Genomic DNA, 24,060 nt, shown 5'->3' with positions numbered 1-24,060 from the left:
TAACATAAATAGTTTCAGTGATATATCTGTGCTAGTTTGGAGTTTCTTCGTTTTCTGTTTCTGTTTTTTTGCCTGGGTGAGCGTGAGGGTCACTCTTCACCTTCTTGTCAGCCTCGCTCGCAGGTTGATCTTCGGCTTTCCTCTTGTCCTGCTTTTTCTTGGGTTGGAGTACATTCACGGGGGCGTCGCTAGCGACAGATTGTTTAGCCTTATCCATTTCAGCGACAAGGACATCGACAGTAGATTTGGAAGGGTCTTCAGAAGCTGGAGGAGGGGGTTGTTCGAGTTCGGCAATCTATTGAACTAGTTAGAAGGGTGTGTGTGATACAATGTAAACCAACCTTTTCTCTAAGATCACCGATGAGTTCCTCGATGTCTTTAATCTCTTTGGTGGCATCCTCGATTGACAATCTCTCAACGCGTTCTCTAAGTGCGGGTTTGTCATTGTTTTCATTCTCACCCGACACCTCCACAGGTGCACCACTTTCAACGCGCTTTTTCAACTCGCCAAGACGCCCATCGAGCACCTCTTTGGCATCTTGGACATGCACGAGTGCAGTATCGCGTCTGACATGGCCTGGTACAAGCTCATAGCTAATGGCAAGCTTGAAATGCGCTTCTGCGAGTACTCGCGAAGTCGGGTTGAGAATTAGTTTCTTAATCTCGAGCGAGCTGCTGTATTCGAGTGCGGCTGCTTCGAATGTCTCCAACTCGAGTGCTATGTCACCAAGAAGCATGTGTGCATCTGCGAGACAGAGTTTGTTGTTATCGCCGTCTAACTTTTGGTAGATAACTTTGGCAAGGTCGGCAACTTCCCATGCAGCACCGAAGTCGTCGTCGGGGGTGTCTTCGTTGGAGTGGTCGGGGTCTTGTTCAGGCTGGTTGTCGTCATCGCCTTGATCGTCGTTGTCGTCGTCGTCGTCGTCGTCAGATAGCTGAATGAGATTGTCTGTGTTTGCAGTGTTTGCAGTGCTTGCATTGCTTGTGCTTGGAGTGTGTGCTGTGTGTGCTGCATTTGCCGCGTCTGCCGTATCTGCCGTGTCGCCTGCCTCATCAGATTTACCAATGACGTCAGATTGGGATACAGCGTGTAGGTAGAGAGATTCAGCGTATTTGAGGAGGAGTGCAGCTGATTCAACAGACAATTCACCGTGAGTATCGCGTACAATCTCTAAAGCGTCAGAATATTTGTTAGATGCTTCGTTATAATTTCCAATAGAAACAAGTCGATGTGCTTCTTGGGTTATATTTGATAATTCTGATGATGATTCAGACATGGTCGTTTGATTAGAAACTACAACGATGAAAATTGGCAGTGGAGAAGAAGAGCTGCAGAATTTACTAATAGAATACACAAATACACTGGGATATATTTCAAACATAATCGATATTCTTCAATACAATAACAAGGTAAACAGCTTCATCTTTCTATTGGCTGTGAATTTGGCTATTCTTTATTTCAATTGGGTTGAATTATTAGCAGCAATGACTTTCTTATTCTTTGGCCTATTTGAATCCACTCAGAAACCCACTAAAACCGATAAAGATATCAATCAATCAATTATCCATCTTCAGAAGATCAATATTGGTTTAAATCAGTTTAAGTTTGGTTGTTACACCTTTACTCAATCTTCTATTGCTGTGGCTGTTGCTGCTTTCCTCAGATTAATCCTCCCCACACGCTTTTTCTATTCATTCTCCTTCACTTGCCTGTTTCTAGTCAACAACCCCGAGATTTACGTCATTCTAGACAGCTTCAACAGCCAATACTCCCTCAAAGACAAGCGCATCCCTTTCATTACCCTGGTTAAAGACAAACTAAACACTCTCAAACGTAACAAGAGTAAATCTAAAGATACCATGTTTCGTTTTGAGATATACGAAAATCAAAGATGGTGGATGGGTCTTGATTGGACACACGCTTTACTTCCTGGCGAGAGACCTACTTGGTTAGTTGGATTTGTGCTTAGTCTTACACCCGCACTCACATTCACTTCAGGTCAGACAGCAATCTAGATCCCGTCTTGCCACCTAACACTTTCAACTTACCCCAGGATACATCAACCAATGACAAAATAGTTTACACGTGGTCCTGGTTAGATGAGTCTTGGATGGTTACCACTCCCGGACAAAATAAACCTGTGAAAATACTCCCTCTCCCAAATATTCCCTCTGAAGACGATGACAAGGGTGATAATTCTACTCACTCCTTCTCTGTAGATAGATCGGGTGCTGAAAAAGCTCTTAAACAGGGCTTGGCTAAGTTTAACAGACATTCTGCGCAGGCACCCACTGAGACAAAACAGAAAAGTGTCGACAAAGATCCACCAACGAGGTCTTCAATAGATGCTATCGCTGGATCTAACCAGGAAATGGGTACTGCAGATGGTGTTGATCAGAATGGCTGGTCGTATGGAGACAACCAATGGGAGAGATGGAGTTCAAAGAATGGTATGGGATGTTACACGCGTCGCAGGAAATGGATACGCACAGCAGTATTGAAGCAGGTGTTAGTAGAGTGAGAAGGGGTGAAAATGTTCAAATGTAATATTAAACCAACTAAGTGTATAAATAACGTATCACAAACTCAAACTAACTGCTTCATTTCACCATTTTCAACCATTTCACGTAGTATGTCTAGACCACCGATGAGTTCGCCCTTTACGATAATTTGGGGGAATGTTGGCCAATCATTGAGTTTCTTGAGATTCTGCCTGACACTCTCATCCTGGAGAATATCAAAATGAGTGAATTGAATGCCTTGTTCCCTCAACAAAGCGACAGTCTGTTTGGAGAAGCCACAGCGTGGAGTTTGAGGATCCCCTTTCATGAATAAGACGACGTCTGATTGGTTCATGATGGAGTTGCACCTCGAGTTGAGCTGATCCTCGGTCTCAACGGGCAGTGGTGGCTGAGGAGGCTGGCTAGTAGTGGATTGAGAGGAGTTGTTGTTTGATAAGGTGGAGTGTTTCTGTACTGTCTGTGCGAGTAAAGCAGCGTTTGCGCCACTTATTCTATCCAACAGAGTGTGACCTCTAAGCAGCACAAAACAAGGTACAGCTTCAATATCGAATGTTTCCGAGATATCGGGCAGAGATTCGGCTTCAATGTTGAGGAATAGCACAGCGGTGTGCTTCTCACTCAGTTCGCGGGCTACAACGTTCATCTGAGTGCATGGATCTGCCCAAGGAGCCCAGAAATTGAGTACGCTCAATCCATTGAGGTTGTTGGACAATAACGATTGAAATTCTTCAGCTGATTCCACCTCTTTGAGCATTTTGTTGGTTGTAGCGGATCAACAACCATCTTGAGGAATTATTAATGAAATGATTGGTGGATTTGGAAGAAGATTTACTAATTACGGGAAACACACTCACAGACTCATTTCCACTTCTCCCACTCCCCTCCAACGCCAATCCCTCGTCGAGAAGATCGTCAGCCAGTACACCACTCCTACAAAGCCTGTGAGATCTGGTGACTACGTCATGATCAAGCCACAGCATATCATGACACACGATAACACTGGTCCCGTCATTTCCAAATTCGCTGCTATCGGCGCCACCAGCTTCTCGAATCCCCGACAACCCGTTTTCACTATAGACCACGATGTACAGAACAAATCTGACAAGAACTTGGAAAAGTACGCTAAAATCGAGGCCTTTGCGAATAAACACGGTGTAGATTTCTATCCAGCCGGGAGGGGAATAGGTCACCAAATCCTCATCGAGGAGGGGTACGCGTGGCCACAGTCGCTAGTCGTAGCCAGTGATAGCCATTCTAACATGTACGGCGGTGTAGGCTGTCTGGGAACACCGATAGTGCGCACAGACGCTGCTGCCATCTGGGCAACCCAACGCACCTGGTGGCAAGTACCTCCCGTCGTCAAAGTAGAGTTGAAGGGCAGTCTGCAGCCGGGCGTCAGTGGAAAGGATGTAATAGTTGCGCTCTGCGGCACTTTCAACCACGACGAGGTGCTCAACAGCGTCATTGAGTTTGTCGGTGACGGTGTATCCATGCTATCCATCGACGAGCGTCTCGCCATTGCGAACATGACCACCGAATGGGGGGCACTGGCTGGGGTGTTCCCCGTCGACGAGCATACACTTGCTTGGTACGAAGCACAGGCGAAGAAGCTCGATCTTGGGGTGTTCTCCGCCCTCGCTCCCTCCGCTGGCCACCAACCCGGCAGCCCGCACCCGCGCATCAACAGCGACAGGATCCGCGCGTTGGCTGGTAATGTCCTGCGTGCTGACGATGACGCGCAATACGCCGCCCACCTCTCTCTCCAACTCGACACGCTTGTGCCGCACGTATCCGGCCCCAACTCGGTGAAAGTATCGACGCCGCTGCCTGTGTTACAAGAGCGCTCTGTCAAGATCGACAAGGCGTATTTGGTGAGCTGCACCAATAGTCGTGCGTCTGATATAGCAGCTGCGGCGGCGGTTGTGCGTGGACGACAAGTGGCGGAGGGTGTGCAATTCTACATCGCTGCTGCATCCTCAGTCGTGCAGAAGGATAGCGAGATGAGCGGTGATTGGCAGACACTGCTAGATGCCGGTGCCCGCCCTCTTCCGGCTGGTTGCGGCCCTTGTATTGGCCTAGGTGTTGGGTTGCTCGAAGATGGCGAGGTCGGTATTAGCGCTACGAACCGCAACTATAAAGGCAGGATGGGCTCACCTAATGCCCTCGCTTACCTCGCTTCTCCTGCTGTCGTAGCGGCGAGTGCTATCAATGGGCATATCACCGGTACTGGACTCCACGATAATCTCCACCTCAGCACGAGCAATAAACCCGAATGGAGTATTGAAAATGGTGGTGAGAAGGAGGAGAGCACAACACAAAACGTTAACCAAAACATTCCAAAGGAACCACTCCTGCCAGGCTTCCCAGCCATGTTCGAAGGCCCACTTCTCTTCGCCCCTCAGGATAACCTCACCACGGATGGGATGTATCCCGGCAAATACACATACCAGGACGATATCACCGCTGCCAAACAGGCCGAGGTGGTCATGGAGAACTACGACGTGTCGTTTGCGGGAGTGGTGAAGAAGCTGCATGAGCGTGAGTCGAGTAGCAGGGTTAATGACAATACGTCCACACACTCCGGCGTCGTCCTCGCCTCCGGTTTCAACTTTGGTACAGGCTCATCACGCGAACAAGCCGCAACAGCCCTGCTTAATGCCGGTATCCCTCTCGTTCTCGGCGGAAGTTTCGGTGATGTGTACCGCCGTAATGCCATCAATAACGGCCTCATCGTCGTCGAGTGTCCCGAGTTGATTGAGGATATGACTAGCAAATTCACTCCAGATAATCAACGCGGTATGGGTGGTCGTAATGGTGAACAGACGGTGCATACTGGGTGGAATGTCCGTGTTTCTACCGCTGATGGACTCATTGAGGTCGTCGACGCGGACCGCAACGTCGTCAAATCTTACATAGCTCCTAGAGTTGGTACCGCCGTGCAGGATATTTGGACAGCGGGTGGTCTCGAAGGTTGGGTGAAGAGATCCATTGCGGCTGCTTAGGGTGTTTTGAGTTTAAAAGTATTAGTTATACATTCATATAGACACACACACACATGGACATGTCAAAGATAGGCAAATAGATCGGTTATGCTAGCTACAGGTATGCTTTGTGTGAGTGTGTCTTTATAGAAGCCAATAAGGTCAGTGAGTTGTTCCGAGCGGTGAGTGAAGCTGAGTGCGTGTGTTAGGTGAAGCTGAGAGACGGGGAGTGAGTTAGCGAAGCGTGTTGAGTATAGTGCGCAAACCCACCCTAATCCTCCGCGATACATCCAACAGAGCGCTAGAGAGAGTTTCCTCGACGGGTTTCTTTGCGAGGAGGTCGCTCATCAACTCCTTCTCATCAGCCGCATGCTGGTGGAGCCACGCGAGCAACTCGCCCGCGAAGCGAACGGGATGGGTGATGATATCCTCATTGCTTTCCAAGTTTGCGAGGGCAGTAAGGAATTGTGATTGTAGAAGCATTCTGCGGAGTTTGGCCAGATGTACTAGCACCTCATGGTAGAGATCATCACGTTGGGCTAGGTGCTCCAGACACGCAACGTGCAGCCCTTCCACAATGACCTCCCCTCCGCCCCTCTTGGCATAGTGCATGTCGAATTGGTGTTTGAGATACTTGCAAATTTTCACATACGCGGTTTCACATAGCGGTGAGGATGTGTGGAGAATGTCGAGAGCTGCCGTGGATTGGTCGCCAGTGGGCGTGTGTAGCAATTGGGCTTTGTGGCGGATGTCGTTCAGACGCGTTAGCGCGTCGAGGAGTGGGTAATCCATGTTGTAGTCTTTCGAACTGAGCAAGAGGACTGCTTGGGGAGGGAGAGTGAAGGTTTCGAGGAATTGCTCTGTGGATTGCAACTTGGATTGGAGTGTGTGTGTGGAATTGAGTAATTGACGGACTGAGCTGGTAAATTGAGTGTTATGCTCGATGGCTCGTGTGAGTTGCGTGTTGATAGCTTGAATACTTCCATTGATAACACTTATGTCGTCATAATTGCTATCTACTCTCTCCTTATACCTCCCTAGCTCATCTCGATAACACCTCACCTGACTGAGTAAATGGGAGTGTGTTGAAGATTTTAAATTTAATTTCGATAGCTTTATATCTAAATTATCTAAATTGTCGAGGTAATTTAAACTTTTTAAAATATCCTGATTTGACATGTTTCGATTGAGCCAGACCCATTGAGCCAGCTTCTATCTTTCACCATCACGCAAATAAGAGAAAATGTCCAGATCATATGATAGAGCACTCACGGTATTCTCACCAGACGGTCACTTATTCCAGGTTTGTTGTGTGCGCTGTGTTATTCGTGGCTTACGTATGTGTCCCAGGTGGAATACGCGTTGGAGGCGGTGAGAAAGGGAACATGCGCAGTTGGTTTAGTTGGTAAAGACTGCGTTATTCTTGCTGTCGAGAAGAAGTCAGTTTTACAGCTTCAAGACGCGAGATCGTTGAAGAAGGTTGTTGGATTGGATGACCACATTTCATTGGCATTTGCAGGACTTACAGCTGATGCTAGAGTGTTGGTTGATAAAGCTAGGCTCGAATGCCAGTCACACCGACTCACCGTAGAGGACGCTGTTACAGTGGAGTATATAACCCGCCACATAGCTCAAATTCAACAAAAATATACTCAATCTGGTGGTGTTAGACCGTTTGGTATTAGCTGCTTGCTTTCTGGGTTCGATCCTTACGAAAATACTCCAAAATTATACCTGACTGAGCCTTCTGGGATTTATACTGCATGGAAAGCAAACAGCATCGGTAGATCATCAAAGACTGTCAGGGAATTCTTAGAGAAGAACTACAAGGATGATCTCAGCGACGATGACGCTATCAAGCTCACTATCAAATCACTCCTCCAAGTCGTGCAAACTGGGGCTAAGAACATTGACATATCAATTCTCAAGAAGGGCGAGAAGAGCACGCAGCTGGAATCTGCCCAGGTTGAGCAGATTGTAGAAGCCATTGAAAGGGAAAACAAGGAAGAAGACGACAGAAGGAAGACTAGATTGCAGGCTCAATTGGATGCTCAATCCGCAATGACCTGATGAATTCAATCTTGTAAATTGATTTTAATTAATAATTGTCATACTTGTCAAATACCCCTGAAGCTGCGTCTCTTGGCTGTCACAACCCTTGTCCCCCAACAGCCATCATGTCGTCCCTATACGGCATCCTGGCAAAGCAAAATCCACTTAACGACGAGAATAATCCTGTAAAAAACATTACCGTCTTCCTCCTCCAGCTTATCATCATCATCATCTTATGCCGAATCTTATCATTCGGGTTAAAATTCATCAAGCAGCCACCAGTCGTCGGTGAGATTATCGCGGGTATTTTACTAGGTCCAACAGTGTGTATCTTTTTGCTGCAATCTCCCATCCTTAGTCGCTCACTCTCCCCAGGCCTTTGGCGCAATACCCGGTTTCACCCAGACAATATTCAGCGACGAACACAAGGCTTTGTTGTGTTAGTAGGATCCTTTATACTTCATTTCCCCTTAATAACCCCCTCCAGCCCTCACCAGCAACGTCGGTCTCGCCCTTTTCCTCTTTCTTGTCGGCCTAGAGACTGATATCGATTTGATGAAACGTTTGTGGAAGGAAACTATGGTTACCACTATCCCAGGTCTCCTAGTTCCTTTCGGCGTATCTGTTGGCGTGTCTGTACTCATGTACCAAGAATTCGCTGACCCTTCCATCAACTTTATCGGCTTTTTCCTCTTCATCGCAACTTCAATGGCTGTTACCGCTCTCTCTATTCTCTCTCGCATTCTCGTTGAACTCAACATCATTTCCACTAAACTCGGTGCAATCGCTATAGCTGCAGGTGTCTGCAATGACGCCATGGGCTACATTCTTCTCGCTATCTCCACTGCCGTGTCCTCTGGCGGTGATCAGATCAACGCCCTATGGGAGCTTCTCTGCTTGATTGGCGAAGTCATCTTCATGTGGTTTGTCACTCGTCACATTATCAGCTACTTCTATCGCAGAAACGAGTACAAACTGACTACTGGTATCGCTACTCTTACTATAGTTGGCGCCCTTATCAGCTCTTGGTTTACTGACATCCTAGGCTTGCACCCTATGGTCGGTGCTTTCGCTTTTGGCGCTTGCTGTCCCCACGAGCATGATTTCCCAGAGAAGATGACTGAAAGAATCGAAACTCCGATCATGATTTTCCTTCTCCCTCTCTATTTCGTATCCAGCGGTCTTAACACCAACTTTATCCTTCTCGATAGCGGTAAGATTTGGGGTCTTATCTTCCTCCTCCTTGCAGCCACCTTTATTAGCAAGGGTGGCTGCACCGCCGTTAGCTGTCTTTTAGTCGGTCTCCCGTGGCGCCAAGCCATGTGTGTAGCTTTCTTGATGCAATCCAAGGGTGTTATAGAGCTCGTTATTCTCTCTGTCGGTTTAGAGCTTGGTGTTATTTCCGAACTAGTCTACGCACAGCTTGTCATGGTCTTTATTCTTACCACTCTCACCGTACGTCCGCTCGCAGACTGGGTCTATCTCAACAGAATCGATCTCCACGCACACCCCGTCGACGAGAAGGACATTGAAAAGAATGAGGGGGGTATTACTCAAGAGGAATCTCCGTCAGCCTCCAAGAGCGTTCTTATTGTCTTTAATACCATGGCTCCTCCTTTAACCCCTACCCTCAAGTTTCTTTCGCTCCTGTCGTCATCGACGCCCGGCTTCAACGTAGTCAATCTTCATTTGCATGCAATCGACATAACTTCACGTGCATACATAGCACGTGCCACTGCAGCCGAGTACCTTGGACACTCGCACATGAACATAAACAGTGAGGGTCTGGAACTAGTTAATGCGCTAACCTCATTCGAGAAGCTATCCGGCTTAGTCAACACTCACCACAAGTCCACATCTTTACTAGTTGAGCGTGTCGATCATGTGCGCGTGACGCTCGAGTACATGCAATCCATCTCCACCTCAGGCATAGTCATAACGCCGTGGATACCATCCAGCGGGGCTTTCGGAACTGCAGCGACGACAATTGCGAATGACATCAACAAGCCGCGCTCTTTCGCTGGTGCGTTACTGAAAGAGTCACAATACATAGCGGAGATGGGCGTGATAGTGCAACCCCTCGATATACTGCGACATGCTAGCAGCCATGCGAAGAAATCTCCCAGACGTCCTAAAGTCCTTCTCATCTTTTTCGGTGGCAAAGATGATGATTGTGCGCGAGAGATAGTGCGACGGATCCAATCTGTCGATGTCGTCATACTCAACTTGACCATTCAATCGGAAACGCACGAGAGCAAATTGGCACAGGAGGCTGAGCTCACTCAAATGGTTTCTCCGGGAATGGGGCTGCCACAAAAACACGACGATAACACGCTTCATGGTCAGATCACTATGGTCGCACCTGGTATACAGGAGAGCAGAGGTCTGAGTCATATGTTCCACAGACGCGCGTCGCACGATGTGGGTGCGGGCGGGCTTGGTGATGACGAGGGTGGTGGTGAAGGCGCAACCGCTTCTGCTCAGAATGATGTGCCCGACACTCCTCCCGATGGCACTCCTCACCGTATCGATATAAAGGTCGACGCGGAAAGCATCCTCACTACCCTACTAGACTCGCTTCACTCGGCACTGCCTGATCCTCATTCAGAGGATATGGTCGTCGTCGGGCGCGCGAAACTCGACCAGCAGCGCACATCGCTCTTTCGGTCCCAGGCGGAGGAACTGCTGAGGGGGAACGCATATGATATAAGCACAGAGGAAAGAGGCGAGATTAGTGATATTGGTAGGGTTTTAGGTGGGTTGAGCTCTTTACTTGATGCTATTATCTCATACACTACACAGGCTCCGTCGCACAATCTGTTTCACTCGACCTCGGCTGTTCAAACAAGAGGAACGAAATGGGCTGTCCGCAGGTACTAGTAGTGCAGTCAAAATCGGTTCCTGAGGAGACTGCTGTAGATGCAGAAGTGTAGTTGTAGTTTGCATTGTTCAGGATATCAAATTAGCATGTTTAAAAATCAACACACTTGTACTATTCATTCATTTTCACCATACAATTATACAATAAATACATTAAAGAGTGTAATTAAGACAAGACAGCGAATGCACTAATGAGCCCAATGGAGACAGTAGCGATGGCGCCGAGAGCCATGTTACGTGCACCGCTATCACCGTTCTCTGCCTGTGTGCTACTGTTGCCGCTGTCGTCGGAGGTTGATTGCGGGCCGTCGCTTTCGCTCTCTGTGTGCACGTACATATGCAGACTGGACTGGGTGGCACAGTTGGAGCTAGAAGGTGTGCTGTACGGTGCCGACGGGGTAGCTGTATCGCCTACGGTGTATACCTCATAAGTGTTAGAGGTGATAGTACCCGTGTAGCGCTGGTTGAAAGTGCTGTAGCCGTCTCCATCTGGATAAACACCTGGGGGGAAAGCTGCGTCTGCATCGCACGAAATAAATTCATCCTGCTTGCCCGCATAATCACCAGGCATGATGAACCCACAGCCCATCTCGTCCAGCTTGTGCTCGCACATAGTTGACGCATCCCACATATCGTCCGCTGCCGTACATACACGCAGACAGAATTGCTCATACGAAATGAATTCCATCCACTCCTCGTAGAATACCGCATCACCAGTTATGTTAGATGTGACATTCCCACCGACAGGGTTCCCATTTCCTTCGGCACCGTGTGGGTCGAGCTCGCCGCCGTAGTCGCCGTCCTTCACCCCGATCTTGGTCAGATCTCCCCACCCTTGCAGCTGGATGTAGTAGGGTGTCTTGACGAAGTGCAGGCCTGTGCGGTGTTGTGAGCGACTGTCTCGATGCGCGCACTCCTGCACTTATAATCCTACGCACCCGTGAAAGTATCTTCGGGAATCAGGCGCGCGTTGTTGCGCGGTTGCGTGCACCAAGCTACCTGCTCAGATTCCGTGTCGCCAATCGTTTTGTCGGCTTCCTTTGGTCCGAATATACAGAAATCCTGATTTGGGTGTAAGTGCGGGCGCGCGTGCCTCATTTATCATTACTCACATCAATGTTGTTCACTGTGAGCAGTCGCGCTGTCGAGTCGTCCGGCGTGTCAGTGCCCAGTTCCGGTTCGTCTGGGTTTGTAGGTCCGTTTTCATTCGACGAGACCACTCCGGGATAGTCGATCGATTGCGCCGATGCTACACCAGCCACTGCTGCAAGAGAGAGTAGGGAAAGTTTTCCAACCATTTGGTTAAGTTGAGTAAAGTTGGATAGATTTGAGTTGTTGGTTAGTGTTCAAGTCGGATCTGCCGGTTTTTGGGTTATTTTAGTGCATATTCATATCTCATTTCGCGCTTTTAGCAGCGGCGCGAACGCGAGCCAAGGAACTTTGAAGACAAATAAATGAGGTATAGTATAGGTAATTGTCGCACAAGATATACCCCTGATCACACGCGATTCTCAACTATAGCGCTATCTAACCAATGACATAACTTCGTACATAATCTACTTTTTTAGTCCTTTCAGCAGCCACTTTGGTATCTTTTTCTCCTTCTTCTCTCCACTCGGAACTGGCTTCTCTACTGTGTTCTTCTCCGTCCTCTGTTCCGACTCGAAGCTCGGAGGCGTAGGCAGCGAGTGAGCACTCGCAGTGAGACTACCTTTCAGAGGAGCTTTCGATGTCGAAGCATTGAGGCTGTCTGTCTTGAACTTTATCATGAGCACCGATGACGGGGCTAGCCCCAAGTCAATAAGGCGTTTGCTTTCGTTTGGTTTGAATTCAATCCTCGGTGGACTTTGGTCTGTGTATTGTGAGCTTTGTGTGTACAATACACTCCATGCACCACCAACACTCACACAGAACAAATTCCTCGTTTGTGTACTTATCGTCCAGCGTATCTTTCACAAAGTCATAAACCCGCGCTATAACCTCAGTACTGCTGAATGCTGACTGTATGATACTTCTATCTGCAAACTTCACGCGTATATTCGTCTGTATGGGGAGTTGGCAGTGTCAGTGTCGTACAAACGTACGTCATAACACTTCACTTACTGTCGGCCATCTAGCCTTGCGCTGCTTCTCCTCTCTCTCCCTCATCACTCGCGTCTTTAATGGGCCCTCATATTCACTCTCTAATCGCTTCGATGTCGCTGTGTGTGCTTTTGCAAGCTCGCTCGACGTAGGCTCAAAGTACGATTCTGGGTATTCCTGCGTGGCTATATCGTGTAAATACAAGTCGCGAATTTCAGCATCCACATACAACTCGTCTTCTCGTATGGTTTGAAAACTGATATTTTCCGCTGATTTTGATCTCCGTCCATGATGATGGTGATGATGATAACAATAGTCGATTAGACAGACAGTGACGAAATTACAAAAATATAGACAAATTCACAATCTAGTTAAATGACTTTTGCTCAGCTTGTCCAACACCGCCAATAAGTTCTGTTCTCTGCTAAGTTTAAAGAGTCTAGATAAGTCGTAACTCACCTTGGGCGTCACATTACCATATTTAGTTCTCCTGAATCTTAAGTGTTGGTTAGATAAATTGAACATTGTCAATCTAGCACTCACGTCGAACTATCAAAGAATGCCTGTATGTGATTCAGCTTTACCAAATTCAGTATCTGATCCAGTTCAGTAAGCGTTGGTGGTTTTTGGTCGCTAATACACTGTGTCATGAGGAAATTGACGTCGATTCTGACGTTATCTAGTCCCTTTTCATTAATCACTTGCACTTCGCTACCGACCAACAAATCAAGTATACCTTCAGCAATATGTTGCACAGCATTCGCATAAGCCTGGTCGCGCAGACTAGTAGGCAAATTAGTCAGCACCGATGAGCTGATAAAAGAGAGGTAATCTGTCATTTCCCTTAAATACTCGCTCGGATTTACGTCACTCTTGAGTGCCGTAGAAGAGTCTGGGGTCCATTCAACCTCTGCCATCTCGAATAATGAGTCGAGTTTGTCGCCAATAAGAGCACTTATACGCGTCAAAGTTTGCTTTGACAGCTTCTTAACGTCTTTGATACAATTCAGCTGGTGAGACGAACGGGATGTGTCGTGTACACCTCCAAACAGAGCACTCAACCACTTGATTAGCTCTCCAGCTGCAAACTCGAAATAACTGACATCTACAGCCAACTGGACCGCTTGTGAGAGATTAAAGACACCCTCGGCAATCACGCTTAGCGCTTTGACTACTCCATCTCTCATCACACTGTCTAAGCCATCCACGATTAGACTGTTAGTATCCACTTGAGCGTATCCATCCGTGTATTTGTAAAAATCTTCGATAAATTGTCGCAATAATCTGCATGAATCTGGGTATATGCTTGAAAAGGGTAAATGAATAGGTGGTTTCTGAGAATATACGGCTGAGACTGAAGAGTTGTCAACCCAGCAAATACTAAGTATACTTTCGAGATCCTCAGAAGACTGGACCACAAGAGCTTGCTGATCACTGCCTTCAAATACGCTCCTTAGCTCTTTTGAGTAGTTATCATGAAGTAATGTGGTATATTCTTCGAACAATGCGTGAAGTAGCGTGTTCAATTGCTGTACGTCAAAATCGTAGCTTTCGAGCGTCCAAATAAACGTCATTACATTTTCTTTGACTGTCACATGCGACTGTGATGTGCGCAGACCATCCCTAACTACGCTAGATATACCAGAGCATATGAGATCCCACAGATCATCGACATTACTCTCGCTCCTGAAGCCACTAGTCAGACTGAGTACATACCTCTCGACGATAAAGAATCCGACAACGTCCTGTAGGAGATGCTGCAACGAATGCGAGAAATCGTGATCACTTCTTGTTGACAAAATCAAATCAGCTTGCGACTTTCTGTCCTCCTGATACGCTTTCCTTAAGTCTTGTCTAGCTGCCAGTGCGTCGTAGATGTGTATACAGTGCAGTAGCGGCTTGAAGTCGATACTAACGTCGTTGTTATTTAGTGGATCGAAATTATCTTGATTCATGACCAGTTCTAATGGGGAGTTAATACCGCTGTTGACTAATAGGGGATCTGATTGCTTTTTGCTGCGCCATCGCTGCTGTCTTTCATTCGTGTTGGATAGAGCTAAAGCACCGACTATGCGCTGAATGTTCCTGATACCGAGCAGCCAGTCTTTCAACTCGAATGATGCACTATCGCAGACTGTACGACGCATTGCTGGAATACCATCTAATAGGTGAGCACCGAGTGTGTAATTCGCTAATGGTGGAAGATGGTGAATAGCGAGATCGTCAAGAGAGCGTAAAGCTGCGTAGTATTTCCTACTCTCTATCAGCTCATCAACTCTTTTCATCATTTCGAGTACATGCTGAAATGCGCGCATCATTTCTGTAGCTTGGTCGATATTACCGTTTGTTCTGTTTATTTCAAGTAATTCCTTCTTCTGTAAGGAATATTAGATGTGCATTATGATGTATGTGTTGTAATACACACCTTCATGACTAGAGATCTTCCTGCAGACTGCATGTCATCATTTACCTGGACGATCTTCTGCTTAAGCTGCATTGTGCTCTTGCGCACTCCAAGAAGCGTCTTCACTGATCCTACAAAGTCCTTCAAACATTTGATCAGCCGTGCTTCTCAGTGCCGCTGCTGTACAACTCACCTGATAATTGTATTTGCACTGCTCCTCAATCTCCTTGTCCTTCTCTGCTATGAAAGCATCTAATGCCTTCACATAGTCTCTCTCCTGCTGCGATTCGTTGATATTCTTTAGTATTGGACCAAGTTGCTCGAGCGACTCGTCCTGCACATTCGAGCTATCGAATTCTATCAAATGTACCTGCGACAACTGCGCTTTTATATCCTCCTCATTGTAGTGCGGCCGTTTGCGCTGTTGATTTTGCAGCATTCTATGACGAGATGATGGAAGTGCGTAGATAACGAGTGCTATTTAATCATTCTAGGTATTTACAATTCAATGCCTACGGTTTACTCTCATTCGCTTTCAAGCCTTGCTATCATGCCTTGGGGAATCGTGCGCTGAAGTTGGTCGTCGCTGCTGGCAGTGAGGGTGTAGACATACTCATTGCATTGGCTGGATTGAACGGAGTGCTTTTAGCACTAAGTTTGCTTTTACTGTCGTTTGTGTTGCTGTGTGCTGGTGGTATATCCTTCAATGCTACATCGGCCATTCCACTTGGTCTTGCCTTTGGTGTTTTGAGTTCCGGGGTTGTGTATGCAAGTGTCAAGGCTGTATGCTGGTTAGAAAGTATTGTAAAAATATATGAAAGCCTACTTGGATCTCTTTGAAGCACTCGCACCCATCTTCGCCTCCTCACCCAGTAGTTCTTGTCTACATTGTCTGAGGATGTTGTCTTGCTACCACTCTTACCGGATCTACCACCAAACATCTGTGTAGCCTTGATAGAGCTTAATCCGGTACCCTTTTCGAGATTCTCGATTTCCTTGTTTTTGTTCCCCTTCCATTGAAGGCCATTAGCACTAAAGTCGTGTGCATACATCCATCCCTCGCCATCTTCTTTACCGGCTGATCTCCATACTAGCCAGTCATCAGTAGTCCAGTGATACGCGCCACGATTGCTTGATGGCTTTCCTGATACCGTTGTCAGGTTGAGTGTGAACGGTTTGCCGATTGAAGGTATCTGTACATCGTTGAAAGGATCTGTAGCATCTATTGGACGACCATCTAGTAGCTCCCACTTAGGTCTTCTACCGCCCTGTCCTAAGCCCGAGTTGGACCAACGCGGAATACCGCCTGTTTTCGCCAGCGTTGACATACGACAATCCAAGCGCTGGTTTTCGAGGATGGCGATAGGTGCTGACTGATGGTATTTGAGAGGGTTATAAGAAGCAGGATCCTTTACGAGCCCCTTCTCAGACTCGAGAATGAACTGGGACAATGTTGGTATTGTGTAGGGTATTGAAACACACTCACCTCGCAGATATCAAAATTCAAGCTCTCAGCTGCTAGTGAGTAGGCAGTAGCACCAGATTTGTTGCGAATGAAAGGATCTGCAGGTGCGCTCGCCTCAGTGAGAAGGAAAATGACAACGTGGAGATGACCTCTGCTTGCTGCATTCATTAGAGGAGTATATCCAGGACCACCTTGCATACCGCCGACGCTATCAATGATATCCTTGTCAGCGTTGTTAAGTATAATTCTGACGGCATCTTCAGATCCATTAGCAGAGGCGTTATGTAGGGCATTCCAACCGTCGCTGTCAACGTGTGCGACATTGGCGCCAGCACCAAGAAGATAAGCGACAGTCGGAAGGTTGGCTGGTTTGTGAGAGGCTCTCAACAGCGCGGTTTCACCTTCCCTGTCTTCCAACTCGAGCATCGCACCAGCGTCTTGAATGAGGTACTTGACGACATCCAAGTGTCCATTACTAGAAGCAGCATGAAGAGGAGTGATTCCGCTTCTTTTATTAGTCTCATTTGAATGCGCGAATGAGGGTTGGAGAAATTCGAGAGTATCTAGATCGCCGGAGGAAGCTGCTTTGAATAGACGTGATAAATACTCATCACTGACATCTTGCGAGTTTTCTTTGTCTTTCTCCTTGCCTGTATTGAGCTGCAATGTGTTCTCGAGTTGCTCGCTGACTTCTCTGGTGGGCTCAACGAGATTATCTGCATCTGCATTTTCATAAACGAATTCCTCCGAGTCGTCGTTGCTGTTATCGTATTTAAAGTCTTCCTCGTAATTGAATTTGGATGTAAGCGGATCGTTCATTGGCTGTTGGTTGTTGAGGTAAGAGATGGTGACGGAAGGCTCAAGGCTTCGGCTGATGTGTATTACCAATATTGTACAGAGGTATAGAGCGTAATCGCTCAGCAGTTTGAGTCCCTATGACATACGATCAATTAACTCAATTCGGTGCAATTCGATAGTAATTTATATATATTATAGTACATATAGCTCATTTGAATACATCCAACCCATTTATCTCTTTGCATTATCGATTGAAAATCTTCACGTCAGTTGAAAGTGTAAATAATCAGTAATTTAGAAAGAATAGTATTTCAGATGAGAATAATGGATTTTAAATTTAATTTAACCCATTATTCAGAATTTTGGATTTTTGATTGAAAATGTAAATTTGACGCATCGCTCGAGAATCAATCAGAAATTGCTCTTTAGCTCGAACAACGGCCACTTGAGGGTAGGTTTAGACAAGTCCCAGTATTTGAATAAGAGTTGCTGCGTTTTATCTGCGGAATCAGATTTAGCTTAGTTTAAAGCGTGAGCGTAAGGAAGGTTGAAATGCTGGTGGATATTATGCAGTACACTCCTTCTCATATTGGGACTTATTCCCTCTCATTTGCATCATTCTAACGTCTTCTCAGATGTCTCACAGAAAGTACGAAGTGAGTAGCCACACGTACACCAACCAAGACGAACTCTAATCAAATTTAGGCCCCAAGACACGGTTCTTTAGGATTCTTGCCAAAGAAGCGCTGCACTAACGTCGGGTAAGTTATTTGGCTGTCTTCCCGCTTCACAGCCTAACACCCACCCAGTGCTAGAGGAAAGTGCAAGTCTTTCCCTAAGGATGACGCTAAGAAGCCAGTCCACCTCACTGGTTTGATGGGTTACAAGGCTGGTATGACCCACGTCGTCAGAGACCTCGACAGACCAGGTTCGTGTTTTTAGAAATTTTTCATCCTCCTCTTACACCCTCTTAGGCTCAAAGATGCACAAGCGTGAAGTCGTTGAGCCAGTCACCATCGTCGAAACTCCTCCAATGGCTGTCGTCGGTGTTGTCGGTTACGTCGAGACTCCAAGAGGTCTCCGCTCACTCACCACCGTTTGGGCTGAGCACCTTAGTGACGAACTCAAGCGTCGCTTCTACAAGAACTGGTACCGCTCAAAGAAGAAGGCTTTCACCAAGTACGCTAAGAAGCACTCTGAGAACTCTGGTGCTTCCATCTCTCGTGAAATCGAGCGTATCAAGAAGTACTGTCAAGTCGTTCGTGTCTTGGCTCACACCCAAGTCTCAAAGACTTCTCTCCAGCAAAAGAAGGCCCACCTCATGGAGATTCAAGTGAACGGTGGCTCAGTCGCTGACAAGGTTGACTTCGCCAAGTCTCACTTCGAGAAGACCTTCAACGCCTCATCTGTCTTCGAACAAGACGAGGTCATCGATGCCATCGGTATCACCAAGGGTAGAGGTTACGAGGGTGTCACCAAGAGATGGAACGTCACTCGTCTCCCAAGAAAGACTCACAAGGGTCTTAGAAAGGTTGCTTGTATTGGTGCTTGGCACCCATCCAACGTCATGTTCACTGTTGCGCGTTCTGGTCAGGATGGTTTCCACCACCGTACCGAACTCAACAAGAAGGTGTACAGAATCGCAAACGGTGAAGACAACAAGAACGCTTCTACCGACTTTGACCCAACTGACAAGCAAATCACTCCAATGGGTGGTTTCCCTCACTACGGTGTTGTTCAAAACGACTTCATCATGCTCAAGGGTTGTATCGTTGGTCCAAAGAAGAGAGCTATCACTTTGAGAAAGTCCCACCAAGTGCACACCTCAAGAGCACACCTCGAAAAGGTCAACCTCAAGTTCATCGATACATCATCCAAGATTGGTCACGGTAAATTCCAAACTTCAGCTGAAAAGGCTGCCTTCTACGGTTCTACCTCTGGCCGTCTCGCTTAAGTTTAACTTAAGTGATTGGTTTTGTACTCATTCATACTTTATTGTATTTATAGAAGTGTGTGTGTGTGGTTCTGTTGAGATTTTTACATGTGAGTGTTAAGCTTTAGATGATTTCTTTTCCACAACGTAAGATCTATCCTCCACCTGCAAGATACACTGAAAGCTCTCTACTATCACCTATCCAAACAAACGTTCACGGCAGACCAGTTACCAAAAATACATTAGCGAGAATTTTGGAAATAAGATATCTTACATTCCATCAATTAATCCTTTTCTATTGCAATGCTTCTGCGACTACGTCGATGCAAAAAAAAAAATCCTCCTATTCTCATATCCCTGCACAAAATGGTTCACCATGCTAAATTCTGGAAAAAAAACAGCGATGCAAAAATATTAGCCCCACGCGGGGCTCGAACCCGCAGCCTTGTGATTAAGAGTCACACGCTCTACCGATTGAGCTAGCAAGGCTTGATGGTGTGAACCGTTCAAGTAGCAACAACATCGTAAATATTAGACATTGACTACTTCAAATCCTTTTCGGGAAATTTTTTCGGACTATGTGGAGTACCCTTACACTCAGCAATGCGACGCAGAATATGTGAGCACTATACAGCATCCCTAAAAGTAGAAGCCTCCAAAATATTAGACATTAAGTCCAACGCGCTCTCTACGAGCTCTTCAAAAACCAGCTCAGGACCCACACGCGCGCTTCCGGTAGCTCCACGTAGTTACCTCCCAATTTACGGCACACGTATCAAGAACCGCATCCCTTTGAGTTACTATTATCGTCAGCTTTCTATGTACAAGAAGTATAGGTAAGCGAAGATTATTTATAGTTGTAACGCTTTTGACTATGTATTATGATTTCTATCTTTTAAGTCCAACGCCGCAAAAACATCAACTGGAAGATTTACAGCAGCAAAAACGGCCAAGGTACTCAACGAGATGCCTAGCCACCCAGCTACGGTCAGGGCATTACCCTACGACTAAGTCTTACCGTTACCGGTTCCGACTGATTGATTCACCTAAATACAGTGCGTATGGCACAGAGGACACCATCTCGCATAGAATCTTCATACTCAAAAGACACATAATGGCCAGAATCACATTAAGAAGGAAGATTACCAAGATCAATATTCGGTTCGAATTAGGTCCAATACTCAGAAACACACACTCTTTACAAGCCCTTTACGAGTTCTTCAAACCGCAATTGACTACGTACCAAAGATACTCCGATGGTTCAATGTAATTGAGAACCACCAACAATTTACAAATTACGACGCTAGTAAAGAAACGCTTCCAGTAAATTCCGCATCCCCTTTGACTCCTCATGCTTTAAGAAGTATTGATGGACGCGGTTTATAACATGTATCGTCTTAACAATATAATCAGATTTCATCATCATTATATTTTGCTCAAGCTCTGAAATCGAGAGAGGTGTACCGTCGCCCGTGGTTGACGGGATGCTCCACCAATTACCACGGTAAACGACTGCGACGTGACCGATATCTTGTCTTTGCACACTGACGTAATCAGCTGGCTTGGCTGGTATGCGGCAGGCATCAAAGATGAATCTGTATGCGTTCATGCACATTGGCGTTTTGTTGCAGCCGTGTATCAGGTCCGATATTGCCGTCGTAGAGCATCTTTCGGAATTGAAGAACAAAGTGAGCCATTCGAGCTGCATATTAAATTAAGTTACAATTGTGATTCATTGATTTCTATCCAGCATAATAAGATACATTCACAACGGCAGAATCACGATAAGACATGTAGGTTGCGTCGTCCCAATACTGCTCGAGCCAATTGACGTGCTCTGGATTTTGACTGTGTGAAATTATCCTCTTCTGGAGCTTGAGGTCCTCTTTTGTTAGAAATTTCTTCAGTTTGCCTTCGAGATCTCTGACTTGGGTGACGTCATTCGTCAATGGTTTGACAAATGTCAACAACTGCACGACTATATTCTCCAAAGATGGCACTGGTAACGCAGGCAGCTTCAAATCATGGTTTGAGATGTACGGCGTGAGTGACTTCCACAAAGCAGGCCTAACACCATCAGCTGGTTTTTTAGCTCTTTTCCTTTTGAATATGGATGTGGAGGTAGGGTGGATCGACGCGACATGATCTTCATCGTATCTTGTGGCTGGTCTAAGTCTTGGTTTACTATCTGACAATTTGTGTCTTGATGTCAAGGGGATAAGGGTTTTACTTTATTACGTTATAAAAGGACCTAAAATTCGAGTACACATTCTTTAATATGTGCATTTCAACGCAAATTTGAGACTGATTTGCAATCGGTGATGCTAGTCGCAGTTCATTTATAAGATTATCGCGCAATATTGATATCAGTTGGTACTAAATGCGTTCATGTATTGGTTTTTTATCAAAATTTTTTCAGCATGCTTAATATAACATGAAACGAAATCCTGTTGTTATCAATGTGCGCCAATCCATAGAACTTTTTGCAACCTCCACTTCAACGAGGTTATCTTGTAGAGTACTGTACGATGAAAGCAATTGGAATGTTGCGTTGAATTTATTTTGCTACCAAGTTAGATTTATCTTAACCACATATCAGCAGAAGTGAGACCATTTTCAGGTTTTCGATAACCAAATCCCAGCTGGTTTTATCAAAGGTATTCATTATTTATATGGAGTTTAATTAAATCGTAAACGTTATGCAAATATCTGACACAGCGGTCCCTCAACTAGACTTAAAGTTTAGATTGACGTTCAGAAGACCCAAAAAGCGACAACATGTCGTTCGCAGCTGTGGTCAAATCCTTCAAAAATGCTTCGTTACGTTCTTTGCCCATGTCATTCTTCTCTGAAGCTGTGCCATAAGCGCTATGACTTGTTACTGTGAATTGAAGATAATCCTCGAAGATAGCGTAGGCGACTCCAAAACTAGAATTAAGGTTAGAATATTTCAAATGGTACTGCTAAACCTCTCACCCGCTTGGCACCACTTCGCCCCATCCATATGTGTCAAAGTATTTTGATGATATCTGTGAGGTTGAGCTGAAGTGTCGTTAAGTGTAGTTAAATCACAGCTCTCTACACTCACAGTGTCCAAGTGCCTGATTTTGAGAGGAGCCCGTCATTGAAAATCTCAGGCACAGGTTCAGTAGGAAGCAGTGATTTCTTCAGACCTTTTAAGAACCTATTAGCAAAGTACGTGCTAAAAGCTGATTGAATTGCCTACCAAACAGATGTCTATCGCAACCTTGAGCTAAACCGGCCTGCTTCGCATTTTTCAAGTGTGTTTTTACAGCGACTTCCAAGGCGTTTATACGTTCATCAGCGGTTTTAGAAGGATCGTTCATAGCATTAGTAAATGTCGCGCTGTCAGTGGTGGCTGAGCGAATACATTCAGTACGGCCATTAGCGAATGAACGTGTCATTGCTGCTTCATATGTAGGAGCTGGGAATGCTTCTTCACCTTCTCTAGCTGCCAAACGAGAGTAAGCGAGCTGTATGACCATCTGCGTCCACGCATCTGGTGAAAAACCTGCTTTCTTGATCGCTCCTTTGCCATAATTAGTTAAGATATATCCAAGAACTTGGCTATTTGCCAGCTCCTTGATCTCATTCCAGGCATCATTTATTGACCCTTGAAGACCGTCGAGGTTGAACGGGAGGGGGATTGGTGTTTGGGTATCTCTTCTCTCTGCATTAACAGTATCTTGATCGAGCAGCTCATTTGAGGGCAGTGAAGCCTTTTGAATGCTCTCCATAACGTAATCACAGACTCTTTGAGGTTGCGTCCCGTCAGCACAGGAATGCTCACCCATAAAACCACCACTAGCTGTCTCAGAAGACTCGTCCTGCCAGCAGATGAATTGGAGGGGCTTGTCGACAAAGCGGTTGTTAGAGAATCTCCCTGTTTCACCTGCATGCCAGAGGTGTCTAGACTTATCGACTGGCGAGTTGATTGCTTGGTTACCGTCTAATGTGATAACAACGGCAGCTGATTCGATTGCAGCTAAAGACTCTTCATTCTTTTTGTCAATTTGCAACAGAGCAGATCGATCCTAGATAGCGTGAGCAAAAGTATTCCTGACCAAGATCACTCACATCTGCCCACTTATCTCTGTTGCGTGTCGTAAGAAGACCAACGTACCCCTCTTCGGCTTGCTGATCAAGGATGTATTCTATATTTTGCTCAAGCTCTGAAATCGAGAGAGGTGTACCGTCGCCCGTGGTTGACGGGATGCTCCACCAATTACCACGGTAAACGACTGCGACATGGCCGATACCTTGTCTTTGCACACTGACGTAATCAGCTGGCTTGGCTGGTATGCGGCAGGCGTCAAAGAGGAACCTGTACGAGTTCATGCAAATTGGTGAATTGTCTCTACCGATCGCATCAGGTTCGATTTGGCCGTCATAGAGCAACTTTCTAAATTGAAGAGCGTGGTGAGCAACTCTAGCAGCATACTGAGGTAAATCCAGCTTTTGCTTTGGTGGTGCGAAACCATAAAAGTAAGAAACGTTGACGACGACAGAATCGCGATAGGACATGTATGCTGCGTCGTCCCAATACATCTCAAGCCAATTGACGTGCTCTGGATCTTGACTGCGTGAAATAAGTCTCTGCTGGAGTGCTGGGCCTTCGTTGGCTAGAAATCTGTGCAATTTCCCCTCAAGATGCGTAAATTGGTTGACGTCATTAGTCAATGGCTTGATAGAATTTAAGACTTGATCTGCAGTGTTTTCCAGAGATGGGACTGGCAACGCAGGTAATTTAAGATGGTGGTTGGAGATGTACGGTGCGAGTGACTTCCAAATTGCAGGCCTAACACCGTCAGCGGGTTTATTGATAAGAGATGGCTTCAAATTCATAAGCCGTGAATGAAATCTCATTAGTCAATTGATCAGACTTGGGTGTACGTGACCAACATCTCTTTAACCACAACGA

The 24,060-nt window shown here is 46.2% G+C and overlaps 13 protein-coding genes and 1 non-coding gene across 14 annotated transcripts; 5 read left to right on the top strand and 9 right to left on the bottom strand.

Moving 5' to 3' along the window:
* Nucleotides 1-31: 31 nt before the first annotated feature.
* Nucleotides 32-1,277, bottom strand: J056_004492 (NASP-related protein sim3; the record flags this gene model as incomplete). The annotated part of the gene is made up of 2 exons (XM_009269687.1): nucleotides 32-295; nucleotides 342-1,277. 2 exons carry the CDS (start codon nucleotides 1,275-1,277, stop codon nucleotides 32-34), a joined length of 1,200 nt encoding a protein of 399 aa, XP_009267962.1.
* Nucleotides 1,278-1,485: 208 nt separating this feature from the next.
* J056_004491 (Peroxisomal membrane protein PEX30) lies at nucleotides 1,486-2,522 on the top strand (the record flags this gene model as incomplete). The annotated part of the gene is made up of 2 exons (XM_009269686.1): nucleotides 1,486-1,949; nucleotides 2,000-2,522. The coding sequence occupies 2 exons, from the start codon at nucleotides 1,486-1,488 to the stop codon at nucleotides 2,520-2,522; spliced, it is 987 nt and encodes a 328-aa protein (XP_009267961.1).
* Nucleotides 2,523-2,587: 65 nt separating this feature from the next.
* J056_004490 (Glutaredoxin-3) lies at nucleotides 2,588-3,277 on the bottom strand (the record flags this gene model as incomplete). Its single annotated transcript, XM_009269685.1, has 1 exon — nucleotides 2,588-3,277. One exon carries the CDS (start codon nucleotides 3,275-3,277, stop codon nucleotides 2,588-2,590), a length of 690 nt encoding a protein of 229 aa, XP_009267960.1.
* A 49-nt stretch (nucleotides 3,278-3,326) lies between these two features.
* Nucleotides 3,327-5,525, top strand: J056_004489 (uncharacterized protein; the record flags this gene model as incomplete). Its single annotated transcript, XM_009269684.1, has 1 exon — nucleotides 3,327-5,525. The coding sequence occupies one exon, from the start codon at nucleotides 3,327-3,329 to the stop codon at nucleotides 5,523-5,525; it is 2,199 nt and encodes a 732-aa protein (XP_009267959.1).
* A 62-nt stretch (nucleotides 5,526-5,587) lies between these two features.
* J056_004488 (Conserved oligomeric golgi family complex subunit 6) lies at nucleotides 5,588-6,683 on the bottom strand (the record flags this gene model as incomplete). Its single annotated transcript, XM_009269683.1, has 2 exons — nucleotides 5,588-5,719; nucleotides 5,775-6,683. The coding sequence occupies 2 exons, from the start codon at nucleotides 6,681-6,683 to the stop codon at nucleotides 5,588-5,590; spliced, it is 1,041 nt and encodes a 346-aa protein (XP_009267958.1).
* Nucleotides 6,684-6,747: 64 nt separating this feature from the next.
* J056_004487 (Proteasome subunit alpha type-7) lies at nucleotides 6,748-7,574 on the top strand (the record flags this gene model as incomplete). The annotated part of the gene is made up of 2 exons (XM_009269682.1): nucleotides 6,748-6,807; nucleotides 6,855-7,574. 2 exons carry the CDS (start codon nucleotides 6,748-6,750, stop codon nucleotides 7,572-7,574), a joined length of 780 nt encoding a protein of 259 aa, XP_009267957.1.
* Nucleotides 7,575-7,681: 107 nt separating this feature from the next.
* Nucleotides 7,682-10,489, top strand: J056_004486 (K(+)/H(+) antiporter 1; the record flags this gene model as incomplete). Its single annotated transcript, XM_009269681.1, has 4 exons — nucleotides 7,682-7,879; nucleotides 7,932-7,995; nucleotides 8,044-10,311; nucleotides 10,359-10,489. 4 exons carry the CDS (start codon nucleotides 7,682-7,684, stop codon nucleotides 10,487-10,489), a joined length of 2,661 nt encoding a protein of 886 aa, XP_009267956.1.
* Nucleotides 10,490-10,602: 113 nt separating this feature from the next.
* J056_004485 (uncharacterized protein) lies at nucleotides 10,603-11,734 on the bottom strand (the record flags this gene model as incomplete). The annotated part of the gene is made up of 3 exons (XM_009269680.1): nucleotides 10,603-11,312; nucleotides 11,375-11,498; nucleotides 11,549-11,734. The coding sequence occupies 3 exons, from the start codon at nucleotides 11,732-11,734 to the stop codon at nucleotides 10,603-10,605; spliced, it is 1,020 nt and encodes a 339-aa protein (XP_009267955.1).
* Nucleotides 11,735-11,992: 258 nt separating this feature from the next.
* J056_004484 (Tether containing UBX domain for GLUT4) lies at nucleotides 11,993-12,808 on the bottom strand (the record flags this gene model as incomplete). The annotated part of the gene is made up of 4 exons (XM_009269679.1): nucleotides 11,993-12,288; nucleotides 12,344-12,479; nucleotides 12,540-12,703; nucleotides 12,748-12,808. The coding sequence occupies 4 exons, from the start codon at nucleotides 12,806-12,808 to the stop codon at nucleotides 11,993-11,995; spliced, it is 657 nt and encodes a 218-aa protein (XP_009267954.1).
* Nucleotides 12,809-12,885: 77 nt separating this feature from the next.
* J056_004483 (Exocyst complex component 6B) lies at nucleotides 12,886-15,361 on the bottom strand (the record flags this gene model as incomplete). The annotated part of the gene is made up of 5 exons (XM_009269678.1): nucleotides 12,886-12,939; nucleotides 12,978-13,014; nucleotides 13,062-14,893; nucleotides 14,944-15,063; nucleotides 15,116-15,361. The coding sequence occupies 5 exons, from the start codon at nucleotides 15,359-15,361 to the stop codon at nucleotides 12,886-12,888; spliced, it is 2,289 nt and encodes a 762-aa protein (XP_009267953.1).
* Nucleotides 15,362-15,470: 109 nt separating this feature from the next.
* J056_004482 (E3 ubiquitin-protein ligase mib1) lies at nucleotides 15,471-17,206 on the bottom strand (the record flags this gene model as incomplete). Its single annotated transcript, XM_009269677.1, has 3 exons — nucleotides 15,471-15,703; nucleotides 15,749-16,364; nucleotides 16,409-17,206. 3 exons carry the CDS (start codon nucleotides 17,204-17,206, stop codon nucleotides 15,471-15,473), a joined length of 1,647 nt encoding a protein of 548 aa, XP_009267952.1.
* A 614-nt stretch (nucleotides 17,207-17,820) lies between these two features.
* On the top strand, nucleotides 17,821-19,139 carry J056_004481 (60S ribosomal protein L3; the record flags this gene model as incomplete). Its single annotated transcript, XM_009269676.1, has 4 exons — nucleotides 17,821-17,841; nucleotides 17,891-17,946; nucleotides 17,995-18,113; nucleotides 18,160-19,139. 4 exons carry the CDS (start codon nucleotides 17,821-17,823, stop codon nucleotides 19,137-19,139), a joined length of 1,176 nt encoding a protein of 391 aa, XP_009267951.1.
* Nucleotides 19,140-19,534: 395 nt separating this feature from the next.
* On the bottom strand, nucleotides 19,535-19,607 carry J056_004996. Its single transcript has one exon. It is a non-coding gene; the product is annotated as a tRNA-Lys (tRNA).
* A 1,253-nt stretch (nucleotides 19,608-20,860) lies between these two features.
* J056_004480 (uncharacterized protein) lies at nucleotides 20,861-23,984 on the bottom strand (the record flags this gene model as incomplete). Its single annotated transcript, XM_009269675.1, has 6 exons — nucleotides 20,861-21,320; nucleotides 21,882-22,046; nucleotides 22,095-22,160; nucleotides 22,207-22,291; nucleotides 22,345-23,173; nucleotides 23,217-23,984. 6 exons carry the CDS (start codon nucleotides 23,982-23,984, stop codon nucleotides 20,861-20,863), a joined length of 2,373 nt encoding a protein of 790 aa, XP_009267950.1.
* Nucleotides 23,985-24,060: the final 76 nt, after the last annotated feature.

This window comes from Wallemia ichthyophaga (assembly GCF_000400465.1).
Source record: "Wallemia ichthyophaga EXF-994 unplaced genomic scaffold scaffold8, whole genome shotgun sequence".
Lineage (NCBI taxonomy): Eukaryota > Fungi > Basidiomycota > Wallemiomycetes > Wallemiales > Wallemiaceae > Wallemia > Wallemia ichthyophaga.
The sequence above is the reverse complement of the archived record's forward strand: the minus strand, read 5'-3'. Positions and strand labels throughout refer to the sequence as shown.